Source organism: Ascaphus truei, chromosome 9, assembly GCF_040206685.1.
Source record: "Ascaphus truei isolate aAscTru1 chromosome 9, aAscTru1.hap1, whole genome shotgun sequence".
NCBI lineage: Eukaryota > Metazoa > Chordata > Amphibia > Anura > Ascaphidae > Ascaphus > Ascaphus truei.
In genome coordinates, this window is record NC_134491.1 from 26,006,570 (window position 1) to 26,029,890 (window position 23,321).

General features: G+C 44.9%; 1 protein-coding gene across 3 annotated transcripts in view; it reads right to left on the reverse strand.

Annotated features, from left to right (window-relative positions):
• Positions 1-22,910, reverse strand: part of PKP1 (plakophilin 1) — a 40,883-nt gene extending 17,973 nt beyond the window's left edge. For 2 of the 3 annotated variants that reach the window (XR_012803823.1, XM_075613964.1), the window contains exons 1-2: positions 22,507-22,910; positions 19,697-19,797 (exon numbers count right to left, since the gene is read on the reverse strand). Coding sequence is in view for 2 of the 3 variants with exons in the window: in XM_075613964.1 (XP_075470079.1) it covers positions 19,697-19,797; positions 22,507-22,903 (498 nt within the window). In the remaining variant the exon portion in view is untranslated. Of the gene's footprint in view, positions 1-19,696; positions 19,798-20,830; positions 20,940-22,506 lie in introns of those variants that run through there. The other variant, XM_075613965.1, reaches the window with a different exon arrangement.
• Positions 22,911-23,321: the final 411 nt, after the last annotated feature.

A 23,321-nucleotide genomic window follows, 5' to 3' on the forward strand; every position in this document is an offset into this window, starting at 1 on the left:
GTTATACATGTCTTGCTCAGTTCGGTTTTTAATATTAGTGTGGTTATGGTATCAGGTTATTTTCTCTAACTGCTGGATTGTGGCTTGTTTTATCTCTAGCCACACATACAAATATATTTGTTATAGCTTACATTTGTGATACATTGATTCTAAGTGCTTTGTTGCTACAATTAGACAGCAGGGTCCATTGAGAAAGAAACGCTACAATGTTTAATTATGTTTATTATATGTTTATGTTTCTTTATGTATGCTTATGAATAGGATTGCCTCCGGTGGGTTAGGGGATGCTCATTGGCCAGTTTTTTTTTATCTAGTTGCACCTGATTCTCACAGATCAGGTGAATTAAAGGCGGTGAGGGTTACACCTGTCCATGGGGAGGATACTACTTATACAGTTGTGTGCCGGACATGAATCACTCTTTGATAAAGCGCCCCAGAGGCGGGAAACGCGTCAGAGGATTCCACTGCTGTTTTTAGATTTTAGCTGTTATGTCTAATAAATAATTTTTTAACTGCTGCCAGCCTAGTCCCTATATCTGCAGTGCTCATTCCCGTTCTCTCTATAATTCCTGTACATAGAGCACCCTAGGATACGTATATTTTACTACCTACCCAAGGACACAAGAACTTGACCAATCCTCCAGGACGGCCCAGTGTGTCTGGGGTGGAGCCAATGATGTCCAGCGTGTCTAAGTATGTAGATTTTTTTCTACATCCTTTTGTCATCCAGCTCACAGTTTATCCGAGAGACACGTTGCATGTCATTGATTCCACATGCGAGATACAGTGGAAAAGTTCCTATCTCTGGGTTACTCTGGTGCTTTTGTTATTCGATTTAATTTCTTTTTAACATCGTTATATACACACTCGGTAATATATGTTTTAAGTAATTTAATAAAGGTTATATCTTAACTAGTGGTGTGCAATTAAGTGAATTTCCTTCGGAATACAATCATTTTGTACTCTTTATTTTTGCTACATCATTATACACTTGTATTAAGTATCGCAGGGGCCTACAGACAGTTAGGTACTTTCTAGAGAAAGATCTCACCATACATTCCACACATAGAGAATTTCTTCTTTCGAGCATGTTATTTGTTTTGGAACATAATTATTTTTTGTTTAAAGATACATTTTATTTACAGGTTTGTGGAACGGTCATGGGAACCAGGTTCGCCCCGAGCTATGCAAACCTATACTGTACATTGGGTTGTGGGAGGACCTACATGTGTGGGCCAATGCTAGGCTTGGGGCGGAAAAAAAGAAGAAAAAAAGAAAAAGGCACCCAGAGCGGCAGCGGAGAAACCGGCAAAAGTATACGAATCCAAAGTCAGAGTCTAAACGAAGTGCCCTTGTGGCGTGAAACGCATAGAGGGAGGATATTGTTTTTGCCTGTTCTATTTGTCTACACCAATAAAGCCATCAACTCTGACTTTGTATTCTTATATTTACTTTGGCCGGTTTCTCCGCTGCCGCTCCAGATGCCTTTTTCTTTTTTTCTGTCATAATCTTCTGAGATTTAGCAAGCGTGCCACAAGGGAGTCTATGGGACCTTGAATACTGCTGTGTTGTCTGCATGCTACTGCGAGGACCGCCGGGACCGGCGCAGCCATCAAGGTTCACCTGCCTGCAGAAAAACTAGAGGACTGAAGGGACCAGCGATAGAGGTAAGGCATAGCCCTTTTATGCCTATGGGTCCCCGTTCTTATGCTTGTGTCAAGGGGGACTCCTGGAGCGGGTAGGACCGCAGAGGCCGGAAAAGCGGGGAGCAGGCAAGGATTGTTGGGGTCACAAGCAGGGTTCGGTGGCAGGCAACAAGCAGGATCGTCGGGTCACAAGCAGGGTTCAGTGGCAGGCAGCAAGCAGGATCGTCGGGGTCACAAGCAGGGTTCGATGGCAGGCAGCAAGAAGGACAGTCGGGGTCCAGGCAGGGGTCGGCAACAGGAAAGCAGGAGCAGGGCAGGGGAGCAGGAACTGAGACCAGGGAGCACGGACTGAGATCAGGGAACAAACGGGAACAAGCCAGATCATAGGCAAGGGCCTTTAATAAGTACCAGACTTAATACAGAACAGAACTGGGCAGAAGCATGGGCATGGGAGTCTGGACACAAAACAAAGGCAAGGGAGGAACAGGACGCAGGAAACTATAAGGACAGAGGACAGGAGCAACAAGAGGAGATAGACAGAGGAACCCCAGAGCAGACAGAAAACAGCAGCGCACCCGGTGGACAGAGAAAAGAACTATGGCTGGGAACAGGATGTCTAGGAGACCCTGACAGCTTGACAGCACTCCACTAAGATCATCTCTCTCACACACGGCACAATATACACACTGATAAGACTGTGTCAGCATTATACCAGAGCACAAGACAGCATCACATTCACTATAGTCTTGGGGCGGGCCTGGTGTTCTATGGTTTTTCATGAATGATATTATTTTGATTTGGGATGGCGAAGAGCAGGAGTTATCTGCGATCCTATTTGCATTTGATCAGAATGACATGGGATTAAAGTTCACCAATGTCATACATCCTGTTCAAATTACATTTCTTGATCTGGAACTATTCTCCTGCCAGGGTGACTCCAGAGTCCATACAAAAACACACTTTAAAGAAGTTGCGGTAAATAGTTATTTACACGCTTCTAGTAACCATCATTTCAAATTTCCGGATCAGTAGTAATTGTACCTCGCAGCAGGATTTTGTTAAACAGGGTCACTTCTTGATTGATAAATTCATTGACAAGGGTTTCAACAAGGAAATGGTCCTTAAGCCTTTGACGAAGCTAAGTAATCTAACAGAGAAGTTTTGCTGGACAATTCTAAAAGTAGATGGTCAATAGATCGAGTCGAGTAGGAATCGAGTCAACTAGTAAGGTTTGGAATCAACCGGATTCTATCAAGGCCAATGTTCCCTGGTTTATTTCCAAATCCAATCAGGCAGCATCCTCGATTAAAAATGTTCTCAAAAAACATTGGAACATTCTCCTTAGTGATCCAGTGTTGGGTCCTACCCTACCCCCTATGGTGCCTGTTACCTATAGACGAGCAAGGAATATCAAAAATATTGTGGCACCTAGTTGGTTGTTGACCATTGATAGGGAAGGCATTGTTGGTGAGAGTTTACCTCATGGCAACTATACTTGCAGTTGAGGCCGATGTCTGACTTGCAACCATCTAGTTGTTGAACATTCTTTTTCAGAATTTTCCAATAATTCAGCACGAGGTTAAAGGTGTCATAAACTGTCTGCTACCATACGTCATATATATGATCTCATGTTCCTTCGGCCCACAATATGTGGGCCGCACGATTCGTGCCTCAAGCACGAGATTCTTGTAACACAGACAGAATGTCATTCGTGGTCATCAAGCACACAGTTTATCTAGACACTTTGCAGTCAGACATACTAAGGACCCAGCATCTCCATCTATCCTGGGGCTTGAACACACCCCCCTTCCATTTTGGGTGGAGATAGGTTCAGGAGGTTATGCCTCAGGGAGACGTACTGGATCTTTACCCTGGGGACTCTCTCTCCTGGGGGGTTCAATGAGTGTCTTGATACCAGTACGCTCATTTGAGTGCTTGAGGTCTGGGTGTCAATCCCTTTCCTGTTTTTGTCCTTGGCATTGTCCTATCTCCCGGTTTCTTTTTTCCCCCTTTTCTTCCCCTCTCCCCCCTCCCTTTCGTTTTGTTTTTTTACTTTATTATCGTTGACATCAATTGTCTCCATTAGAATTACATGAAGATTGCTGGAAATCCAGTGAGAAGAAACGGAGCACAGCGGCAGAAAAATACGGGGCTACAATTAAAGACTAAATTAAAAATAACTTTAATTTGAAAATGACAACATGGCACAGGTAGAGTAAGAATACTCTTAAGATTGCTGTATTGCATTATAATTCGATCGATTTTCTCTCTGTATGTTATCAAGCACGTGTCATGTCTTTGTTTGTTTATGCAAGCCTTGTTTTAGCAGCCTAATAATTCTTACCCATTAGAGGTTAAATACATGTTCTATTAAGTATCTAATTGAGCTGTGGACTATATAAGGGCTATCAGCCCCACCATACCATCCCCACTGATGAAATCGCAGTGCTATGACACGACGAAACGCGTTGGGTCTCTTCGCATGTGGACTGTTTATTCTGGGAGCCAGCGATATCTGAGTATACTCTGGGACCTGTTCCTGTGAGCAGTGGAACTTTAGATGTGGATCTATTTTCCCGGGAGACCTGCCTTGATGGGACATGAGTAGGAGGAAGATTGGTTCAGACAGGCACATCCAGGAAAAAAGCACCCATCAACTCACCAGGTTGGTTACAAAAATAAAAAATAAACTTTTATTGTACTACATGAAAAAACGAAAAACATGAAGGACAGGACAGGAAAAAATCGCCCACGCGTTTTTGGGCTAGACAGGCCTTTATCAAGGAGTTATATATATATATTATGGTAATAACATGTGCCCCGAGAAAGAGAGGGAAGAGATGGAGGCAGAGAAAGGGAGGGAGGAAGAGGGATAATATATACACACACACACACACATTTAAATATATATATATATCACATGGAAATATTACTGTATGCTCATTCGCATGTCTTAGACAGGTCTGCAACCCGCTTTTCACAATTATCACCTAGCACACAGTGCTTCCACTGCAGCAAGGGATTCTGGAAAATGACATGCAAATGCTATATGCTTTACGGTGGAGGTTTTTTTGTCACTTTTTTTGCCCACCATAACTTATATATATATATATATATAAAGGCAATAACAGTGTTGGATTGTAAGCTCTTGGGTCCAAGGACTCCTCTTCCTAATGTTTCCTTTTATGTCTGAAGCGACTATTCCTATTATGTCTCCTATTATTTTGTCACATGTATTAGTGCTGGAAAGCGCTATCTTCATGGATGGCGCTGTCATTTGTTTCTAATGTTGTATTGCCATCTGGTGGTTAATTAATGTATTGGCTTAGAATATGCATTAAACTGCTTTCTTCAGCAAATCAAATCAATGTATCTACTGTATTCTTCTGCTGCCTAGATCCACTGGTCAGGGCTCATTAGTACATCCTTCATTTCAAGTTGCAACAGCTGGGTGAGCTTGCTCGGTCTCATTCCCATCTGTCCATAGTTGTAGCCTAGGAAAGCATTATCTTTTCGCCTTGTTTCAGCTTCCCTAATTCTACCAATGCTTTAATTAATGCTTGAAGTTTAGAAAATCATTCTCTCTCCTTGTATGACGTTGGAACAGAGTTTAGCTATGTGTATAGTTGCAGTGTCACCAACTGTCCATCCACAATTTCCTCCTGTATATCTGAACCTTAGCATGTCTAAACAGAATTAATCATCTTTCCCATTGCACCAACACCCAAACTCTCCCTCACTGTCAGTAATACCACAACCCAAGCTCTCCCTCAGAGTCAGTAATACCACAATCTCATCAACATACCAAACACTCTGCCTAGGGGTCATACTCCACTCCGCCCTCTTCTTCATTCCTCACATTCAAGCCCTCACTATGTCCTGCCGCCTCCGAAACATTGCTAGGATATGCCATTTTCTCACTCGTGACACAACTCAAATCCTAACTCACTCGCTTGTCCTGTCCAGCCTTCTCCCAGCTGGCACTCCCCTCGTCTGCCTGTCCCAACTTCAATCCATCCCAAATGCTGCTGCCAGACTCGCCTACCTCGCTGACCGCTCCACTTCTGCTGCTCCGCTATACAAATCCCTACACTTGATTCCCATATCCTCTAGAGTTACATATAAAACCCTAGCTCTGACTTACAAAGCTCGCGACGATGCTGCCCCCCTTGCATCTCAGCCCTGGTCCCTAAATATATAACTAAGCGCCCCCTCCGTTCTGCCCACGACATCCGCCTGTCCTCCTGCCATATTACCGCCTCTCACCCCCGCCCTCTCCTGTGCTGCACCCTCTCTCTGGAATTCCCCACCACGCACCATCACTCTCCCCCAGCTTTCAGACAGCTAAAAACTTTCTGAAAACTCCCCTTCTTAAGGAAGCCTCTCTGGCATACTCCTAACATCCACCCCCTCCTCACCCCCCCCCCCTGTCCCATTGGTACCAGCTGTACGGCTGGATGAAACTCCACGCTATCTAAGGCTGTGTCCAGGGTTGCAGCAGCCGTGCGGAGGCGCGCTGAGGCTGAGGGAAAGCGGGTGCTTTCCCTGGCCTTAGACCGCGCGCCGTCCGGTGGCGTGTCGGTGGGGGGGGGGGCTCTGTGATGTCACGGAGCTGGTTCGCCCTCATTGGGCGAACCGCTCACGTGACCAGCTCTGCGCTCCCTTGAGCGCTTGAATTTAAAATTTTGCTAAGACTTACGCTTCCGCACGCGTGCGCGAGCCCCTGCTAAAGCCGCTCTCATTGCGGCTGCAGGGGCTCAGTGCCGAGCAGCAGCGCGCCTCAGCACGGGTCAGCGCATAAGAGCAGACCATGCCCGAGGCCTAACACTCTACATACACACCCCCAAACCTTAATGGGACCAGCTGTGCGGCTGGACCATACCCTGAGGCACACTCCATCGCACAATGAACAGTCACTTTACCTTTTGTTTCAACATTGCCTGTTACCCCCTGTACGCTCTCAGGCACAGGGCCCTCATTCCCTTCTGTATCTGCTGGCGCGTGTTTGTCCTTATATGAATGCCATTCTGTTTATGTAATTGATGTTTCTCTGTACCCTCCCACTGTACCGCGCGGCGGAATATGTTGGTGCTTCACACATATAAACGATAATAAGAAATATATAGTGGGGTAGCGAGCGAAAAAGAGGGTCCCTCAAACACATGGAGGCACAGATCCTAGAAAAGTCCCACTGTATACAGTTCTTGGTACATACAGAGCCACCTACTCAACAGTATTGTGTTCCCTAATAATATTCTACATGTAATAATAATTAGAACTAATGATATATTAACCACAATCCTACAATATTATAATTTAGAACAAATCAGAATAATGAATGCGCTAGTGTAATTAGGGGAAATGTAATAACTAATAATAAAGATGATGAATTTATATGATTATCATGTGTATTACTGCTGTGAAGCGCGATGTACATTAATGGTGCTATATAAATAAAGACATACATACATACATACATACATACATACACACATATATACACGCATATACACACATACATACATACACACACACACACACACACACACACACACACACACACACACACACACACACACACACACACACACACACACACACATAGATTATTAAAGATTCCTAATTAACTTGATAAAACTAATTTTACACCAGAGGGTAAGATAAGGGGTTAACTGGCACAAGCAGAGGGTGTTTTTATGTCCTCTGCGCTGTGGGGCGTTATTGTCTTCCTCCCAAACACGCCCTGTTAGGCGTTGGGATGCACAGCCAGCGACCTCGTAAAGCTCGGTTGCTGAGAGAGAGAGGGAGCAAAAGATTCTGGGTGGGACAAGCATGGGTGTTACAGAGCAAGGAGACAGAGACTGGCTCCTGGCGTATACATGGGATATAGGATAAGGGCTCCGTCCTATAAACTGAGACGCAGACCCTCTACAAGTGTTGTTGTACAAATGGGGCATAGAATAAAAGCTACTATATATGCACATTGAATATAGATGTATAGACATATTGACCCCTCTCCTGCTTCCTACTGCCACTGTCCCCTAGCTCTGTCACTTTCCCCTGTCTCTGTTCCCGTACCCGTCTGCATCCCCTCTGCTTTTTCTCTCCCCTCCAACGCTGCTATCTTATGCTATTAACAATCCTGCTGATGTCATGTTTTGTGGATGAGGTTTATTGTCGTTACGATTAAAAAAGTGACACACAAGGATAAAAGGCTGAGGCGTGGGGACACAAATTACACATGGGCTGTTAAAACGGGCGGAATATCCTAATAAAAATATTGACGCCTCGTTATAGGTGACACAGACGCACCAGTCATTCTCTGATTACTTTTATATATTCTCTCTCTCTTGACCTATGTATCAACCGCATCTGTCAATTATCAACACTTTGCCCGTTTATTATCATGGTTAATAAGATATGTCGCTGATCAATACTCTGCCTATATATTAGAATGATAAATCCCCCATCTCCCTCAGTCTAAAGCCCCCCTGTACACGTACAGCTCCTCTCCTTAGAGTTATATGGGATTCATGACATCAGCCATATTTAAGAATTCCACAAAAATTATTCTCCGCTGATATTCCTCTGGGGTTGGAAACCACGGGAGTGTTTGATGGGGAAGTCTGATATTAGGGTGAAGCAGATTAGGTGTACGTTGTTACACTTTTTAGCGGACCCAAAATTAGAGTAAATTAAATTATAGGGTACAGAATTTACACAACCTTAAAGGGTTCTTTTTTAAGAGAAAAAGGGGAAAGTAAAACAGATTTTACACACACTGGGGCTTTAGGAGAAATAAAGGGAATTTCTATAGGAACTGGAGCTATATAGGGGACGTAAAGATTATTTATATAGGGACAGGGCTGCTGGGTAAGTGAAAGGGAATTTATATATTGGGTTGAGGCTATAGAGTAAGTAACAGTATTTCTATAGGAACTGCGGCTGGACAGGGATTAAAGATTATTTCTATGGGGTATTTCTTTATGGACTAAGACAATAGAGAAGGCGAAGATGCGTTCTGTAGGGACTGGAACTATAGGGGAAGTAAAGGGGATTTATACATGGAGTGGGGCAGCAGGGAATGTAAAAGGTATTGAAATAGGGAATGATGCCATAGGGGGAGGAAATATGGTTTCTATGGGGGCTTGAGTTATTATAGGTGAAGTAAAGGGTATTCAATAGGAATTGTGGCTATAGGGGAAGTAAAGCGATTTCTATAGGAACTGAAGCTACAAGGGAAGCAAAATGTATTTATATAAGGACTGGGGCTATAAGGGAATTAAAGGGGATGTTGAAAGGGACTGGGTAATAAAGGGGTTTTATGGGGGCTGTGTCTTTAGAGGAAGTAAAGGGGACTTCTATAGGGAATGTGGCTACAGGAAAAGTAAAGGGGATCTCTGTAGGGACTGAGCCTATAGGGAAATTACATAGTATTTCTATAGGGACCAGGGTTATAGGGGAAGTACATGGTATTTCTATATAGGCTAAAGCTATAGGGGAAGTGAAGGGGATTTTTAAAAACAGCTACTTGGGCTATAAAGGTAATAAAGAGGATTTCTATAATAATTGAGGCTATAGATAAAGTGATTTCTATAGGGATTTGAGCTTTATAAAAAATATGGGGGGGGGGCTTCAATGAAAACTGAGTAGAAGAAAAACTCTATAGAACTTGGGCTTCAGGATTTCCCTAATATCGAACCTATTAAGGTCTCTCCTCTGAATGAGACACTATGTAGCAGAAATCCCTTGAGGGGAAGAAACAGCTTCAAAAACAGGTTGGGAGAAATTCCTGACTGTTTAACATGACAACTGAGAGTGCAGATATCATAAGAGAACAGAGCCAGCGAGACAGAGACAGGGGAACAGCGACACAAACACAGGGGAACAGCAATACGGGGAGGGGACAGAAAAAAGGGACAGCGACACAAACACGAGAACAGCGATACGGGGAGGGGACAGAAAAAAGGGACAGCGACACAAACCCGGGAACAGCGATACGGGGAGGGGACAGAAAAAAGGGACAGCGACACAAACCCGGGAACAGCGATACGGAGAAGGGACAGAAAAAAGGGACAGTGACACAAACACAGGGGAACAGCGATACGGGGAGGGGACAGAAAAAAGGGACAGTGACACAAACACAGGGGAACAGCGATACGGGGAGGGGACAGAAAAAAGGGACAGCGACACAAACACGAGAACAGCGATACGGGGAGGGGACAGAAAAAAGGGACAGTGACAGACAAGACATGTAGCACTGTAATGTGGGGTCTCAGGTAACCGCTTCAGTCTAAGGGCCCCTAAACATTGCTGGCCCCATTGCACTAAATTGGGGTGATTTATTTTGGGGTGAAATAAAGCATACAGCCCCCCCCCCCACTGCTAAGACTGCATTCTGTGCTCCCCTCCCCATCAGCTCACATAAGGCCTCGGCCAGGGTGACGCTGAGCAGGCGCTCACGCTCACGCTGGGCGTGATGAAACACATTGCAGCAATGCGTGTGGCCAGCGTGAGCGAGCGCCTGCGCATGCGCGGCGCTTACCTGCTTGCCGAAGCAAGCAAATTTGAATCTGTCTCTCGCGCATCACGTGAGAGGTTCGCCCAGTGAGCGCGAACCAGCTCCGTGACGTCATGGCCGCGCCCCCCGAATCGCCAATACCCCCCCCCCCCCGCACGCCTAGCCGGCCACAAATCTCCCGGCCGAGCAGGGAGCGTGACGTCACCGCGCATGAGCGCCAGTGCACTCGCTCCCTGCCTTGCCGCAGCCTTACACCCTGCTGCCTTTGCTAGCACTGCACCCTGCGCTTCTCCCTCTTCCCCCCGCTAACACTGTACCCTGTGCTCCCCTCTCCCTATGCTCACACTGCACCCTGCGCTTCCCCCTCCCTGTGTTCACACTGCACCCTGCGCTCCCCTCTCCCTATGCTCACACTGTACCCTGCGCTCCCCTCCCTATGCTCACACTGTACCCTGCGCTCCCCTCTCCCTATGCGCACTGCACCCTGTGCTCCCCTCTCCCTATGCGCACTGCACCCTGCGCTCCCCTCTCCCTACGCTCACACTGCACCCTGCGCTTCCCCCTCCCTGTGTTCACACTGCACCCTGCGCTCCCCTCTCCCTAGGCTCACACTGCACCCTGCGCTTCCCCCTCCCTGTGTTCGCACTGCACCTTACGCTTTCCTCTCCCTCTTTTTAATACTTGGCAGTTATGGGGTTAATTAGCAGTGAGGGTGGAGCCCAGGGGCCCCAGGCGTGGGTGGCCCTTCTTCCCCCCCCCCCCCCCCAGTCTGTTACTGTGGAAACTGTGGCAAAAATAGGCGAAAAAAACAGCTACAAAGAAAACAGGGAGTATCAACATACCCCACCCTTAATACCTCCAGGGTACTGTACAACAAGAATACACATTGCATACAAATGTGCTGCGCTGCATAATGATAGAGAGTATCTATACACTGATAATGAGCATACCCCGCTGTATAATGATACCGAGCATCTATACACTGATAATGAGCATACCCCGCTGTATAATGATACCGAGCATCTATACACTGATAATGAGCATACCCCGCTGTATAATGATACCGAGCATCTATACACTGATAATGAATATGCTATGCTGTATAATGATACTGAGTATAGTATGTCTGTACTCTATACACTGATAATGAGCATACCCCGCTGTATAATGATACCGAGCATCTATACACTGATAATGAATATGCTATGCTGTATAATGATACTGAGTATAGTATGTCTGTACTCTATACACTGATAATGAACACGCTGTGCTGTATAATGATGCTCAGTATTTCGTAATATATATACACAAACACATATGTACACGCATACACACACACACACACACATATATATATATATATATATATATATATATATATAATTACAACTAACAGCAGCGCTCCTTAAATGGGAAAATACAAAAAGCCCATGTGCACGTATAGCAATAATAGAGAACATACATTATCCAAACCAAGGCAAGGGGAAATGATGATACAGCACACGGTAATTAATTGAGCAAAAAGAGTATAAATAAGTTCAACACGAGCGACACCGTTTCGGTCCTGCACAGAGGACCATGGCTTGGTTTGGGTAATGTATGTTCTTTGTGTGTGTGTAGACCAAAGAAGGAGACAGCACTGAAGCATCACAAAACGCGTTGGATGGCTACACACTGCTCTCTGTGAGGTTACTCACTACTGGACTGAACGGAGGTTCCCCTGCATTCAATAGACCTACTATTGCATATAGTGGTTTGACGTGGAGCTTCGCAGACCCCAACCAGTCACCTTGCGCTCCTAAGAGGGATTTCCCCTCACGTTTTGAAGCTTCAAGACACCGGAGGAAGATCATACGGGCAGTGAGCTTCAGCGTACATCAGTCCCACTTGCATACCAGGGCCCACGAGGGTGGAACCCCACAGGATCTCTGCTCACTTTGAGCCTCACAGAGCTCTATCCACAGATACGCATTATCCTCATTAGTTACTGTACATTGTGAGCCTTTTTATTCTTTTTACTTATGTGCTTGTTTCCACATTAATAAATATACGGCACCAAGACGTATCTCTCTGTTGCACTTCTTTCTTAGATACTAGAAAATATCACTTGTGAGCATATTCACATGTCTTAGACAGGTCTGCAACCCTGCCTTTCACCATTATCACCTAGCATACAGTGCTTCCACTGCAGTAAGGGATTCTGGGAAACACGGTGTGCTCATTTGCATGTCATTTCCCAGAATCCCTTGCTGCAGTAGAAGCATTGTATGCCAGGTGATAATGGTGAAAGGCAGGGTTGCAGACCTGTTTAAGGCTGTGGCCATGCTAGCGCTGACCGCACGCATGCTTGAGAGTGATGACGTCACCAGCTCTCCAAGCATGAGCGCCGGGTGTCCGCGCTATTTCGCTAGGGTGGGGGGGCTTTGCGGGTAAGTTGAGCGCAGTTGAAAATCTCTTTTTTTTTTGTTTATACAAGCGTCAAGTGTGGGTGAGCGTCCGTGCCTGCGCACCACGTGAGCGGGGACGGGACAATTTCACTTGCCGAAACTAACCTTGGCAAGCACCGCGTGGTCAGCACGATCAGCTCTAGCGTGGCCGCAGCCTGTGACATGTGAATGTGCTCACAAGTGATCTTTTAATTTGATATATATATATATGATACATCACAAAAAATATAAGACCAAAGAAGGAGACACAGCACTACAGATAGATGGAAAAAAAGGGTATTTAATCCATGTCCACTGGTTTCAAACGTTTCGGAGCTATCACAGGACCCCTTCATCGGGACATATATATATATACACGAAAACAACAACAAAAGAATCCCTTGAGGAGCACACGGGTTTATCAAGAAAAATATAACAAAGTTTATTGATGTAAAGAAACAGGGGAGAAAGTGTCAAAAGAAGCAGGGAGGGGGATCCTCGCTATCACCTCAGGGGACAAAAATGTAAGTGCATAAACAAACACAAATAAAGAACTGGGACAAATGTCTAGTTCATGGAAGAGATAAGTAACCAGAATAACTGTGTAAAAAATACACCTATTACAGCCGATCCTAGTAACAATATATCCCACTGTATCAGAGTGATGTGGGAGCAGACCGGCAGAGCATACATGTCAATGGGCCAAAGATACAATGTGTGAATGCTCCCAGGCATGCACTGGAGCCAAGCAAATAGGAATAATTCCAGATGCTGAAATCCAGACAACAAGATGGTGATACAACTTCCTAATCAAATGCCAATGTAGGCTTGGTTGCTGCAAAGCAAATTGTCCAGATATATTGTTACTAGGATCGGCTGTAATAGGTGTATTTTTTACACAGTTATTCTGGTTACTTATCTTTTCCATGAACTAGACATTTGTCCCAGTTCCTTATTTGTGTTTGTTTATGCACTTACATTTTTGTCCCCTGAGGTGATAGCGAGGATCCCCCTCCCTGCTTCTTTTGACACTTTCTCCCCTGTTTCTTTACATCAATAAACTTTGTTATATTTTTCTTGATACACCCGTGTGCTCCGCGCGGGATTCTTTTGTTGTTGTTTTCCTATGATCGTTCTCCCTGGAGCACCGCTGGCTTCTGGTAGACTATCAGTATCTGCCAGTTTTTCTGGGTATCAGCATTCTTGTTAGTGTGCATGCGGTAGTCTGTGTGTTATATATATATATATATATATATATATATATATATATATATATACACACATACACACGGTATATACGGTACACACACACACACACACATTATATATATATATATATATATATCCACACACACTTTCCATCCGTGCCACCTTGGTTTCTACTTTTTAGGAGTGCCTGACTCTAGCTATTTCGAAATAAATACTGTATATAGATATATACACACACACATATATACAAACAAGTATTACATGTATTACATAATGTGCAGCCAGTAATGTGTCATCTCGTTACTAAGATAACAATTAGCATGGATAATTATTATTTTTAGCAGGGACATTACAAGGAAACCTCTGGTACATAATTACCTGTGCCCAGCATTATCTCCCTCAGTGTTGTGTGTGTGCATAACAATACATAACAATAAATATATGAGAAGGAAGCAGTGTATATCTGTGTGCTGAAAGATATATATGTGCAGAGCAATGTGAGTGCATGTGCGTATACATAGAAATATATGACTAAGAAGTGTGTATCTGTCTGCAGAGTATATCTGTAGGAAGAGCATTATGTATCTGTCTGCAGAGCAATAGCTATTGTATGCAGAACATTATGTGTCGGGTTGCAGAGCATATAAGGCAGAGCATGATCATATCTGTGTGCAGGGTATATTTGTGCTCAGACCAGTGTATATCTATCTTTCTGTAGAGCAATGTATGACTGTATGTAGAGCAGTGTCTATCTGTATGTAGAGCAGTGTATATCTGTATTTAGATCAGTGTATATCTGGATATAGAGCAGTGTATATCTGGATATAGAGCAGTGTATATCTCGATGTAGAGTAGTGCATATTTGTATATAGAGCTGTGTATATCTGTATGTAGAGCAGTGTACATCTGGATATAGAGCAGTGTATATCTGGATGTAGAGCAGTGTATATCTGTATGTAGAGCAGTGTACATCTGGATATAGAGCAGTGTATATCTGGATGTAGAGCAGTGTATATCTGGATGTAGAGCAGTGTATATCTGGATGCAGAGCAGCGTATATCTGGATGCAGAGCAGTGTATATCTGGATGTAGAGCAGTGTATATATGGATATAGAGCAGTGTATATCTGTATGTAGAGCAGTGTATATCTTTATATAGAGCAGTGTATGTCGAGCAGTGTATATCTGTATATAGAGCAGTGTATATCTGTATGTAGAGCAGTGTATATCTGGATGTACAGCAGTGCATATCTGGATGTACAGTAGTGCATATCTGGATGTACAGCAGTGCATATCTGGATGTAGAGCTGTGTTTAAATGGATGTAGAGCAGTGTATATCTGGATGAAGAGCAGTGTATATCTGGATGTAGAGCTGTGTATATCTAGACATAGAGCAGTGTATATACGAATGTAGGGCAGTGTATATATGGATGTAGAGCAGCGAATATTTGTATGTAGAGCAGTATATATCTGTATGTAGATGAGTGTATATATGGATGTAGAGCAGTGTATATCTGGATGCAGTGTAGAGTATATCTGTATGTAGAGCAGTGTATATTTGTATATAGAGCAGTGTATATCTGTATATAGAGCAGTATATATCTGTATATAGAGCAGTGTATATTTGGACATAGAGCAGTGTATATACGAATGTAGAGCAGTGTATATCTGGATGTAGAGCAGCGAATATCTGGATGTAGAGCAGTATATATCTGTATGTAGATTAGTGTATATATGGATGTAGAGCAGTGTATATCTGGATGCAGTGTAGAGTATATCTGTATGTAGAGCAGTGTATATTTGTATATAGAGCAGTGTATATCTGTATATAGAGCAGTATATATCTGTATATAGAGCAGTGTATATCTGTATATAGAGCAGTGTATATCTGCATGTAGAGCAGTATATCTGGATGTAGAGCAGCGAAAATCTGTATGTAGAGCACTGTATATCTGGATGTAGAGCAGTGTATAACTGGATAAAGAGCAGTGTATATATGGATGCAGGGCAGTGTATATATGGATGTAGAGCAGTGTATATCTGGATGTAGAGCAGTGTATATCTGCATGTAGAGCAGTGTATATCTGCATGTAGAGCAGTGTGTATCTGGATGTAGAGCAGTGTGTATATGGATGTAGAGCAGTGTATATATGGATGTAGAGCAGTGTATATCTGGATGTAGAGCCGTGTATATCTGCATGTAGAGCAGTGTGTATCTGGATGTAGAGCAGTGTATATCTGGATGTAGAGCAGTGTATATGGATATAGAGCAGTGTATATCTGGATGTAGAGCAGTATATATCTGGATGTTGGGCTGTGTATATCTGGATGTAGAGCAGTGTATATCTGGATGCAGAGCAGTGTATATCTGGATGTAGAGCAGTGTATATCTGGATGTAGAGCAGTGTATATCTGGATGTAGAGCAGTGTATATCTGGATGTAGAGCAGTGTATATCTGGATGTAGAGCAGTGTATATCTGGATGTAGAGCAGTGTATATCTGGATGTAGAGCAGTGTATATCTGGATGCAGAGCAGTGTATATCTGGATGTAGAGCAGTGTATATCTGGATGTAGAGCAGTGTATATCTGGATGTAGAGCAGTGTATATCTGGATGTAGAGCAGTGTGTATCTGGATGTAGAGCAGTGTGTATTTGTATATAGAGCAGTGTATATCTGTATATAGAGCAGTATATATCTGTATATAGAGCAGTGTATATCTGTATATAGAGCACTGTATATCTGGATGTAGAGCAGTGTATAACTGGATAAAGAGCAGTGTATATATGGATGCAGGGCAGTGTATATATGGATGTAGAGCAGTGTATATCTGGATGCAGAGCAGTGTATATCTGGATGTAGAGCAGTGTATATCTGCATGTAGAGCAGTGTATATCTGCATGTAGAGCAGTGTGTATCTGGATGTAGAGCAGTGTGTATATGGATGTAGAGCAGTGTATATATGGATGTAGAGCAGTGTATATCTGGATGTAGAGCCGTGTATATCTGCATGTAGAGCAGTGTGTATCTGGATGTAGAGCAGTGTATATCTGGATGTACTGTAGAGCAGTGTATATCTGGATGTAGAGCAGTGTATATGGATATAGAGCAGTGTATATCTGGATGTAGAGCAGTATATATCTGGATGTTGGGCTGTGTATATCTGGATGTAGAGCAGTGTATATCTGGATGTAGAGCAGCGTATATCTGGATGTAGAGCAGCGTATATCTGGATGTAGAGCAGCGTATATCTGGATGTAGAGCAGTGTATATCTGGATGTCGAGCAGTGTATATCTGGATGTTGGGCTGTGTATATCTGGACGTAGAGCAGTGTGTATCTGGATGTAGAGCAGTGTATAGCTGGATGTAGAGCAGTGTATATCTGGATTTAGAGCAGTGTATATCTGGATGTAGAGCAGCGTATATCTGGATGTAGAGCAGCGTATATCTGGATGTAGAGCAGCGTATATCTGGATGTAGAGCAGTGTATATCTGGATGTCGAGCAGTGTATATCTGGATGTTGGGCTGTGTATATCTGGACGTAGAGCAGTGTGTATCTGGATGTAGAGCAGTGTATAGCTGGATGTAGAGCAGTGTATATCTGGATTTAGAGCAGTGTATATCTGGATGTAGAGCAGTGTATATCTGGATGTTGGGCTGTGTATATCTGGATGTAGAGCAGTGTATATCTGGATGTAGAGCAGTGTATATCTGGATGTTGGGCTGTGTATATCTGGATGTAGAGCAGTGTGTATCTGGATGTAGAGCAGTGTGTATCTGGATGTAGAGCAGTGTGTATCTGGATGTAGAGCAGTGTGTATCTGGATGTAGAGCAGTGTATATCTGGATGTAGAGCAGTGTATATCTGGATGTTGGGCTGTGTATATCTGGATGTAGAGCAGTGTATTTCTGGATGTAGAGCAGTGTATATCTGGATGTAGAGCAGTGTATATCTGGATGTAGAGCAGTGTATATCTTGATGTAGAGCAGTGTATATCTGGATGTAGAGCAGTGTATATCTGGATGTAGAGCAGTGTATATCTGGATGTAGAGCAGTGTATATCTGGATGTAGAGCAGTGTATATCTGGATGTAGAGCAGTGTATATCTGGATGTAGAGCAGTGTATATCTGGATGTAGAGCAGTGTGTATCTGGATGTAGAGCAGTGTGTATATGGATGTAGAGCAGTGTATATATGGATGTAGAGCAGTGTATATCTGGATGTAGAGCAGTGTGTATCTGGATGTAGAGCAGTGTGTATCTGGATGTAGAGCAGTGTGTATCTGGATGTAGAGCAGTGTATATCTGGATGTAGAGCAGTGTGTATCTGGATGTAGAGCAGTGTGTATTTGGATGTAGAGCAGTGTATATATGGATGTAGAGCAGTGTATATCTGGATGTAGAGCAGTGTGTATCTGGATGTAGAGCAGTGTGTATCTGGATGTAGAGCAGTGTGTATCTGGATGTAGAGCAGTGTATATCTGGATGTAGAGCAGTGTGTATCTGGATGTAGAGCAGTGTGTATTTGGATGTAGAGCAGTGTATATCTGGATGTAGAGCAGTGTATATCTGGATGTATAGCAGTGTGTATCTGGATGTAGAGCAGTGTGTATCTGGATGTAGAGCAGTGTGTATCTGGATGTAGAGCAGTGTGTATCTGGATGTAGAGCAGTGTGTATCTGGATGTAGAGCAGTGTGTATTTGGATGTAGAGCAGTGTATATCTGGATGTAGAGCAGTGTGTATCTGGATGTAGAGCAGTGTGTATCTGGATGTAGAGCAGTGTGTATCTGGATGTAGAGCAGTGTGTATCTGGATGTAGAGCAGTGTGTATCTGGATGTAGAGCAGTGTGTATCTGGATGTAGAGCAGTGTGTATCTGGATGTAGAGCAGTGTGTATCTGGATGTAGAGCAGTGTATATCTGGATGTAGAGCAGTGTGTATCTGGATGTAGAGCAGTGTATATCTGGATGTAGAGCAGTGTATATCTGATGTAGAGCAGTGTATATCTGGATGTAGAGCAGTGTGTATCTGGATGTAGAGCAGTGTGTATCTGGATGTAGAGCAGTGTGTATCTGGATGTAGAGCAGTGTATATCTGGATGTAGAGCAGTGTATATCTGGATGTAGAGCAGTGTATATCTGGATGTAGAGCAGTGTATATCTGGATGTAGAGCAGTGTATATCTGGATGTAGAGCAGTGTGTATATGGATGTAGAGCAGTGTATATCTGGATGTAGAGCAGTGTATATCTGGATGTAGAGCAGTGTATATCTGGATGTAGAGCAGTGTATATCTGGATGTACGGCAGTGCATCTGTATGAAGGACATTATGGGGCTGATTCTATTTGTGCCAAATTGGAATTTCGTCTGAAAATGGCCCAATCAGCTGCTTCGGCTCACATAGAATAAGTCACCATGCATCTGTCTGCATAGCAGTGTATACATGTCTGCAGAGCATTGCTGTGCATCAATGCCCCTCTCCCTGCATATCCTGCCTTTGAGGACACCCCGTATAATATATTAGGCTGTGTCCGGTCCCTCCCAATGTTCAGGAAATGCAGACACCAGGTACCAGTCCTAGAGATACCAGGCTTTACATCCCTCTGTCAGCCCTAGAGGTGCCATGCTTTGTATCCCTGCTGCCCCCCTAGATGGGCCAGGCTGTGTCTGCCCTAAAGATGCCAACCTCTGTATCCATGTACTAGCCCTAGAGGTGCCAGGGTATGTATCCTTGTACTAGTCGTAGGGGTGCCCGGCTCTGTGTCCCTGTGCCAGCCCTGGAGGTGCCAGGCTCTGTGTAACTTTGCCAGCTCTAAAAGTGCCAGGCTCTTGTGCCAGCCCTAGGGGTGCCAAGCTCTGTGTCCCCCTGTACCAGCTGCAAAAGTCCTCACCTGATACCCCCACATGCCGCCGCTCTGGTATTTAGCGTAGTGATTCCCGGTGCTGCTGCGGTTCATGTTGTAATTATCTGCCTGGCTGTCATACATTGAGCCTGCAACAGGGAGAAGAGAGACTGAGCTATCTCTCACTGCCAGAGATCTGCAGTGCCTGGGAGAGGGGAGTGCAGGGTGAGGGTCCCGCGCGGGAAGCGCGGGGGGCAGTGTTAGCGGAGAGAGCTAGGAGCACAGGGTGCAGTGTTAGCAAAGAGAAATGGGGGCGTAGGACGCAGTGTTGGCAGAGGGAGAGGAGAGCACAGGATGCAGTGTTAGCAGTGAGAGATGGGAGAGTGGGATGCAGTATTAGTAGAGAGAGAGAGGAGCACAGGGTGCAGTGTTAGCAGAGAGAGAGGGGAGAACAGGATACAGTGTTAGCAGAGAGAGAGGGGAGAACAGGATACAGAGTTAGCAGAGAGAGAGGGGAGAACAGGATGCAGTATTAGTAGAGAGAGAGGAGCACAGGGTGCAGTGTTAGCATAGAGAGAGGGGAGAACAGGATGCAGTATTAGTAGAGAGAGAGAGGAGAGCACAGGATGCAGTGTTAGCATAGAGAGAGGGGAGAACAGGATGCAGTATTAGTAGAGAGGAGAGCACAGGATGCAGTGTTAGTAGAGAGAGAGGAGCACAGGGTGCAGTGTTAGCAGAGAGAGAGGAGAACAGGATGCAGTATTAGTAGCGAGAGAGAGGAGCACAGGGTGCAGTGTTAGTAGAGAGAGAGGAGCACAGGGTGCAGTGTTAGCAGAGAGAAAGGGGAGAACAGGATACAGTGTTAGCAAAGTGGTATGGAGAACCGTGAGATTTGGGGGCTTGAGGCTGTGTGATACGCTGTATACAAGTGTACAGATACATCTTAGATTGTGAGGTCGGCGGTGGCAACACACACACACACACACACCTATAAACTACATCATTATCTCCATTATTTACCAATGTAATATCTTACTGTGCAGAGCAGTATTTTGTATAAGTTCTTGGTTAAGGAACCCTATAATTATATGGGTGAAATTCTCCGGAACCCCAACCATCTCGAATAGCGCGTCTGAGATCCGCTGCATAGTAAGGAACCCCAACCCTCTCTAATAGTATTACCAGGTGGCTTCTCCAAAAATACTGGACACCATGGTGGAAGGTGCGATGCGCTCGACACACACCTCTCTCCTGTCTCTGCTCCATGCTGTTTCATCCTCTCCTTGGCCCCACCCCCAGGGTCCTGATACCTCTTCCAGATTGGCTGCTGCTGTAATGCAGCCAATCAAGATGGAGGAAGCTGTTCAGACCCCTAGCAACAGTCATGCTCTCTCCCTGCTCAGGGAAATCCTGTGGGCCCCCAAGCCAGTCATCCCGTGGGCCCCCAAGCCGGTCAGGTCACTATATCCAGAGAGGCAATAACAGACACATACATGCCCAGCATTACCACTATTTTTTTACTGAACAGAGTGTCCAAATAGAGGACAGTCCGGTTCAATATTGGACACCTACTGTAGCAACCCTACAAGTGTCTCTAATAGTGTGTCTGAGATCAGCTGCATTGTAAGGAACCCCAACCCTCTCTAATAGCGCGTCTGAGATCAGCTACATTGTAAAGAACCCCAACCCTCTCTAATAGCGTGTCTGAGATCAGCTGCATTGTAAGGAACCCCAACCCTCTCTAATAGCGCGTCCGAGATCAGCTGCATTGTAATTCTTCTGTATTATGTACAATTTTCAAATGAGCTGAAAGTGTAGGGAACCCTTTAGGGATGCCCGGGGAACCCAAGGGTTCCTAGGAACCCCTGTTGAAAAACACTGGTGTAGAGCGATACATACAAGGATATACGTGTGTGGGTGTGTATACTGTACATGTATATATATATCTATATAAACAATGAATCCATTCATTGCCAGAAAGCCCCTGCCACTCCACTCTTTATTAACCCCATCACTGCCATTAGGCTGACTGGACAGCGAGGAGTGGGGGAAGTGATAAGTCAAAGGGAGAAGGGCCTAGAGCTGGTGGGAGGAGAGAAGGGGTGAGTGTGAAAGAGAGAGGAATGAAAAAAATGTGTGTGTGTGTGTGTGTAGTAGTAGAGGGGGCAGCTCCATGTGACTATGTGTCACTATCTGTATGTCTATTTCTGTGTCTCTGTATGTCTATATCTGTGTGCGTCACTGTGTGTGTGTGTGCGTCACTGTGTGTGTGTGTCACTGTGTGTGTCACTGTGTGTCATATCCCATGTTTCACTATTTGTGTCTGTATCTGTGTGTGTCATTGTGTTTGCGTGTGTATGTTATCCTGTGTATGTGTCAGTGTATTTCATTGTGCCACTGTGTCTGTGTTTGTCAGTATGTGTGTAATTGTGTATGTGAGCGCTGGTGTGTTAGAGTTTTACCGCGAGTCCCTGTGTGTTAGTATGTGTGTTACATAGCAGTGATAGCAGAGGAAGAGAGTGCTCAGGGTGCAGTGTTAATAAAGGAAGAGGGGAGCACAGGAGATAGTGTTAGCAGGGAGAGGGGGGGTGGATGTCAGGACACGGCATAAACCTCCGGGACGTTTCATTCTGAAATATATCACCACCATTCAGTGCCAGAGGGGTGACAGCGATATGTTAGGGTTTCTGGGACTGAAGGGCTAAAGTGAGACCCCACATTACAGCACTGCATGTCCTGTCTATCACAGTAACCGGTCTGTGTCTGTCTCTTTGTCGTCACTCCTCCTGCGCTCGTGTCACTGTGCCCCCCGCCTGTCCCCTCTCTCCACGGCCGGGTCACCCCCGTCACCTTCTTACCTCTGTTCCCGTATCCCATTGTGGAAGATTGTGAGTTCTTCGGCTTCTGCCTCCGAACCGTCATCATCACCTGCTCCTTCACCCGCTGGTCCCCAGATACTCCACTGCGCAGGTAATTGTCTGATGGCACCGCCAGCGACGACTCATTCTGCAACTTGATGACCTCCGATTGCAGTGCGGTTTTTATATGGGATGGTGAAGCCAACATGGCAAAAACTGTGTGTATATATATAGATATATGTATCTCTATATATATGTGATGGTACGGCTGGCGTAAAAATATCCCAGGAAATAAAAAATGGATCCTGTGCCCTTCTCTACCCCGCGAGCGTTGCTCCTGTTCTGACACCTCTCTGGAAAGCGAAGTCTGTACAGGTCTGGGAAGGCGTCCCTGCATCTGCCAGACACACCTCAATGCTGACTACAGTGATGCTGAACTTCCAGCCCCGCCCCCTGGCAAGACTTAATCCTTTCGTGGCTAGAGGGGCTGATTCTGATGGCTGCATAGGTGGCTGCACTGGTGTCAGGATCCCACCCCAGAGGTGGCTGCACTTGGTGTCATTAGCACGCCCTGCAGCACACCCAATAACACATACTGTAGTTGTGGCACATCTACACATAATTAGAGTGTTAGCTCTTCAGGACAGGGCACCTGCATTATGTAACAGGAGGGTGTCACAACCACGCTGTGTCACACAGACCTGGACGCACGCAGCGTTACACAAACACACCCAGACACACACACGCACACACAGTCGAGCTGTCACACATGTACACACCCAGACACACCCTCCACATCAGACACAACACAAAAC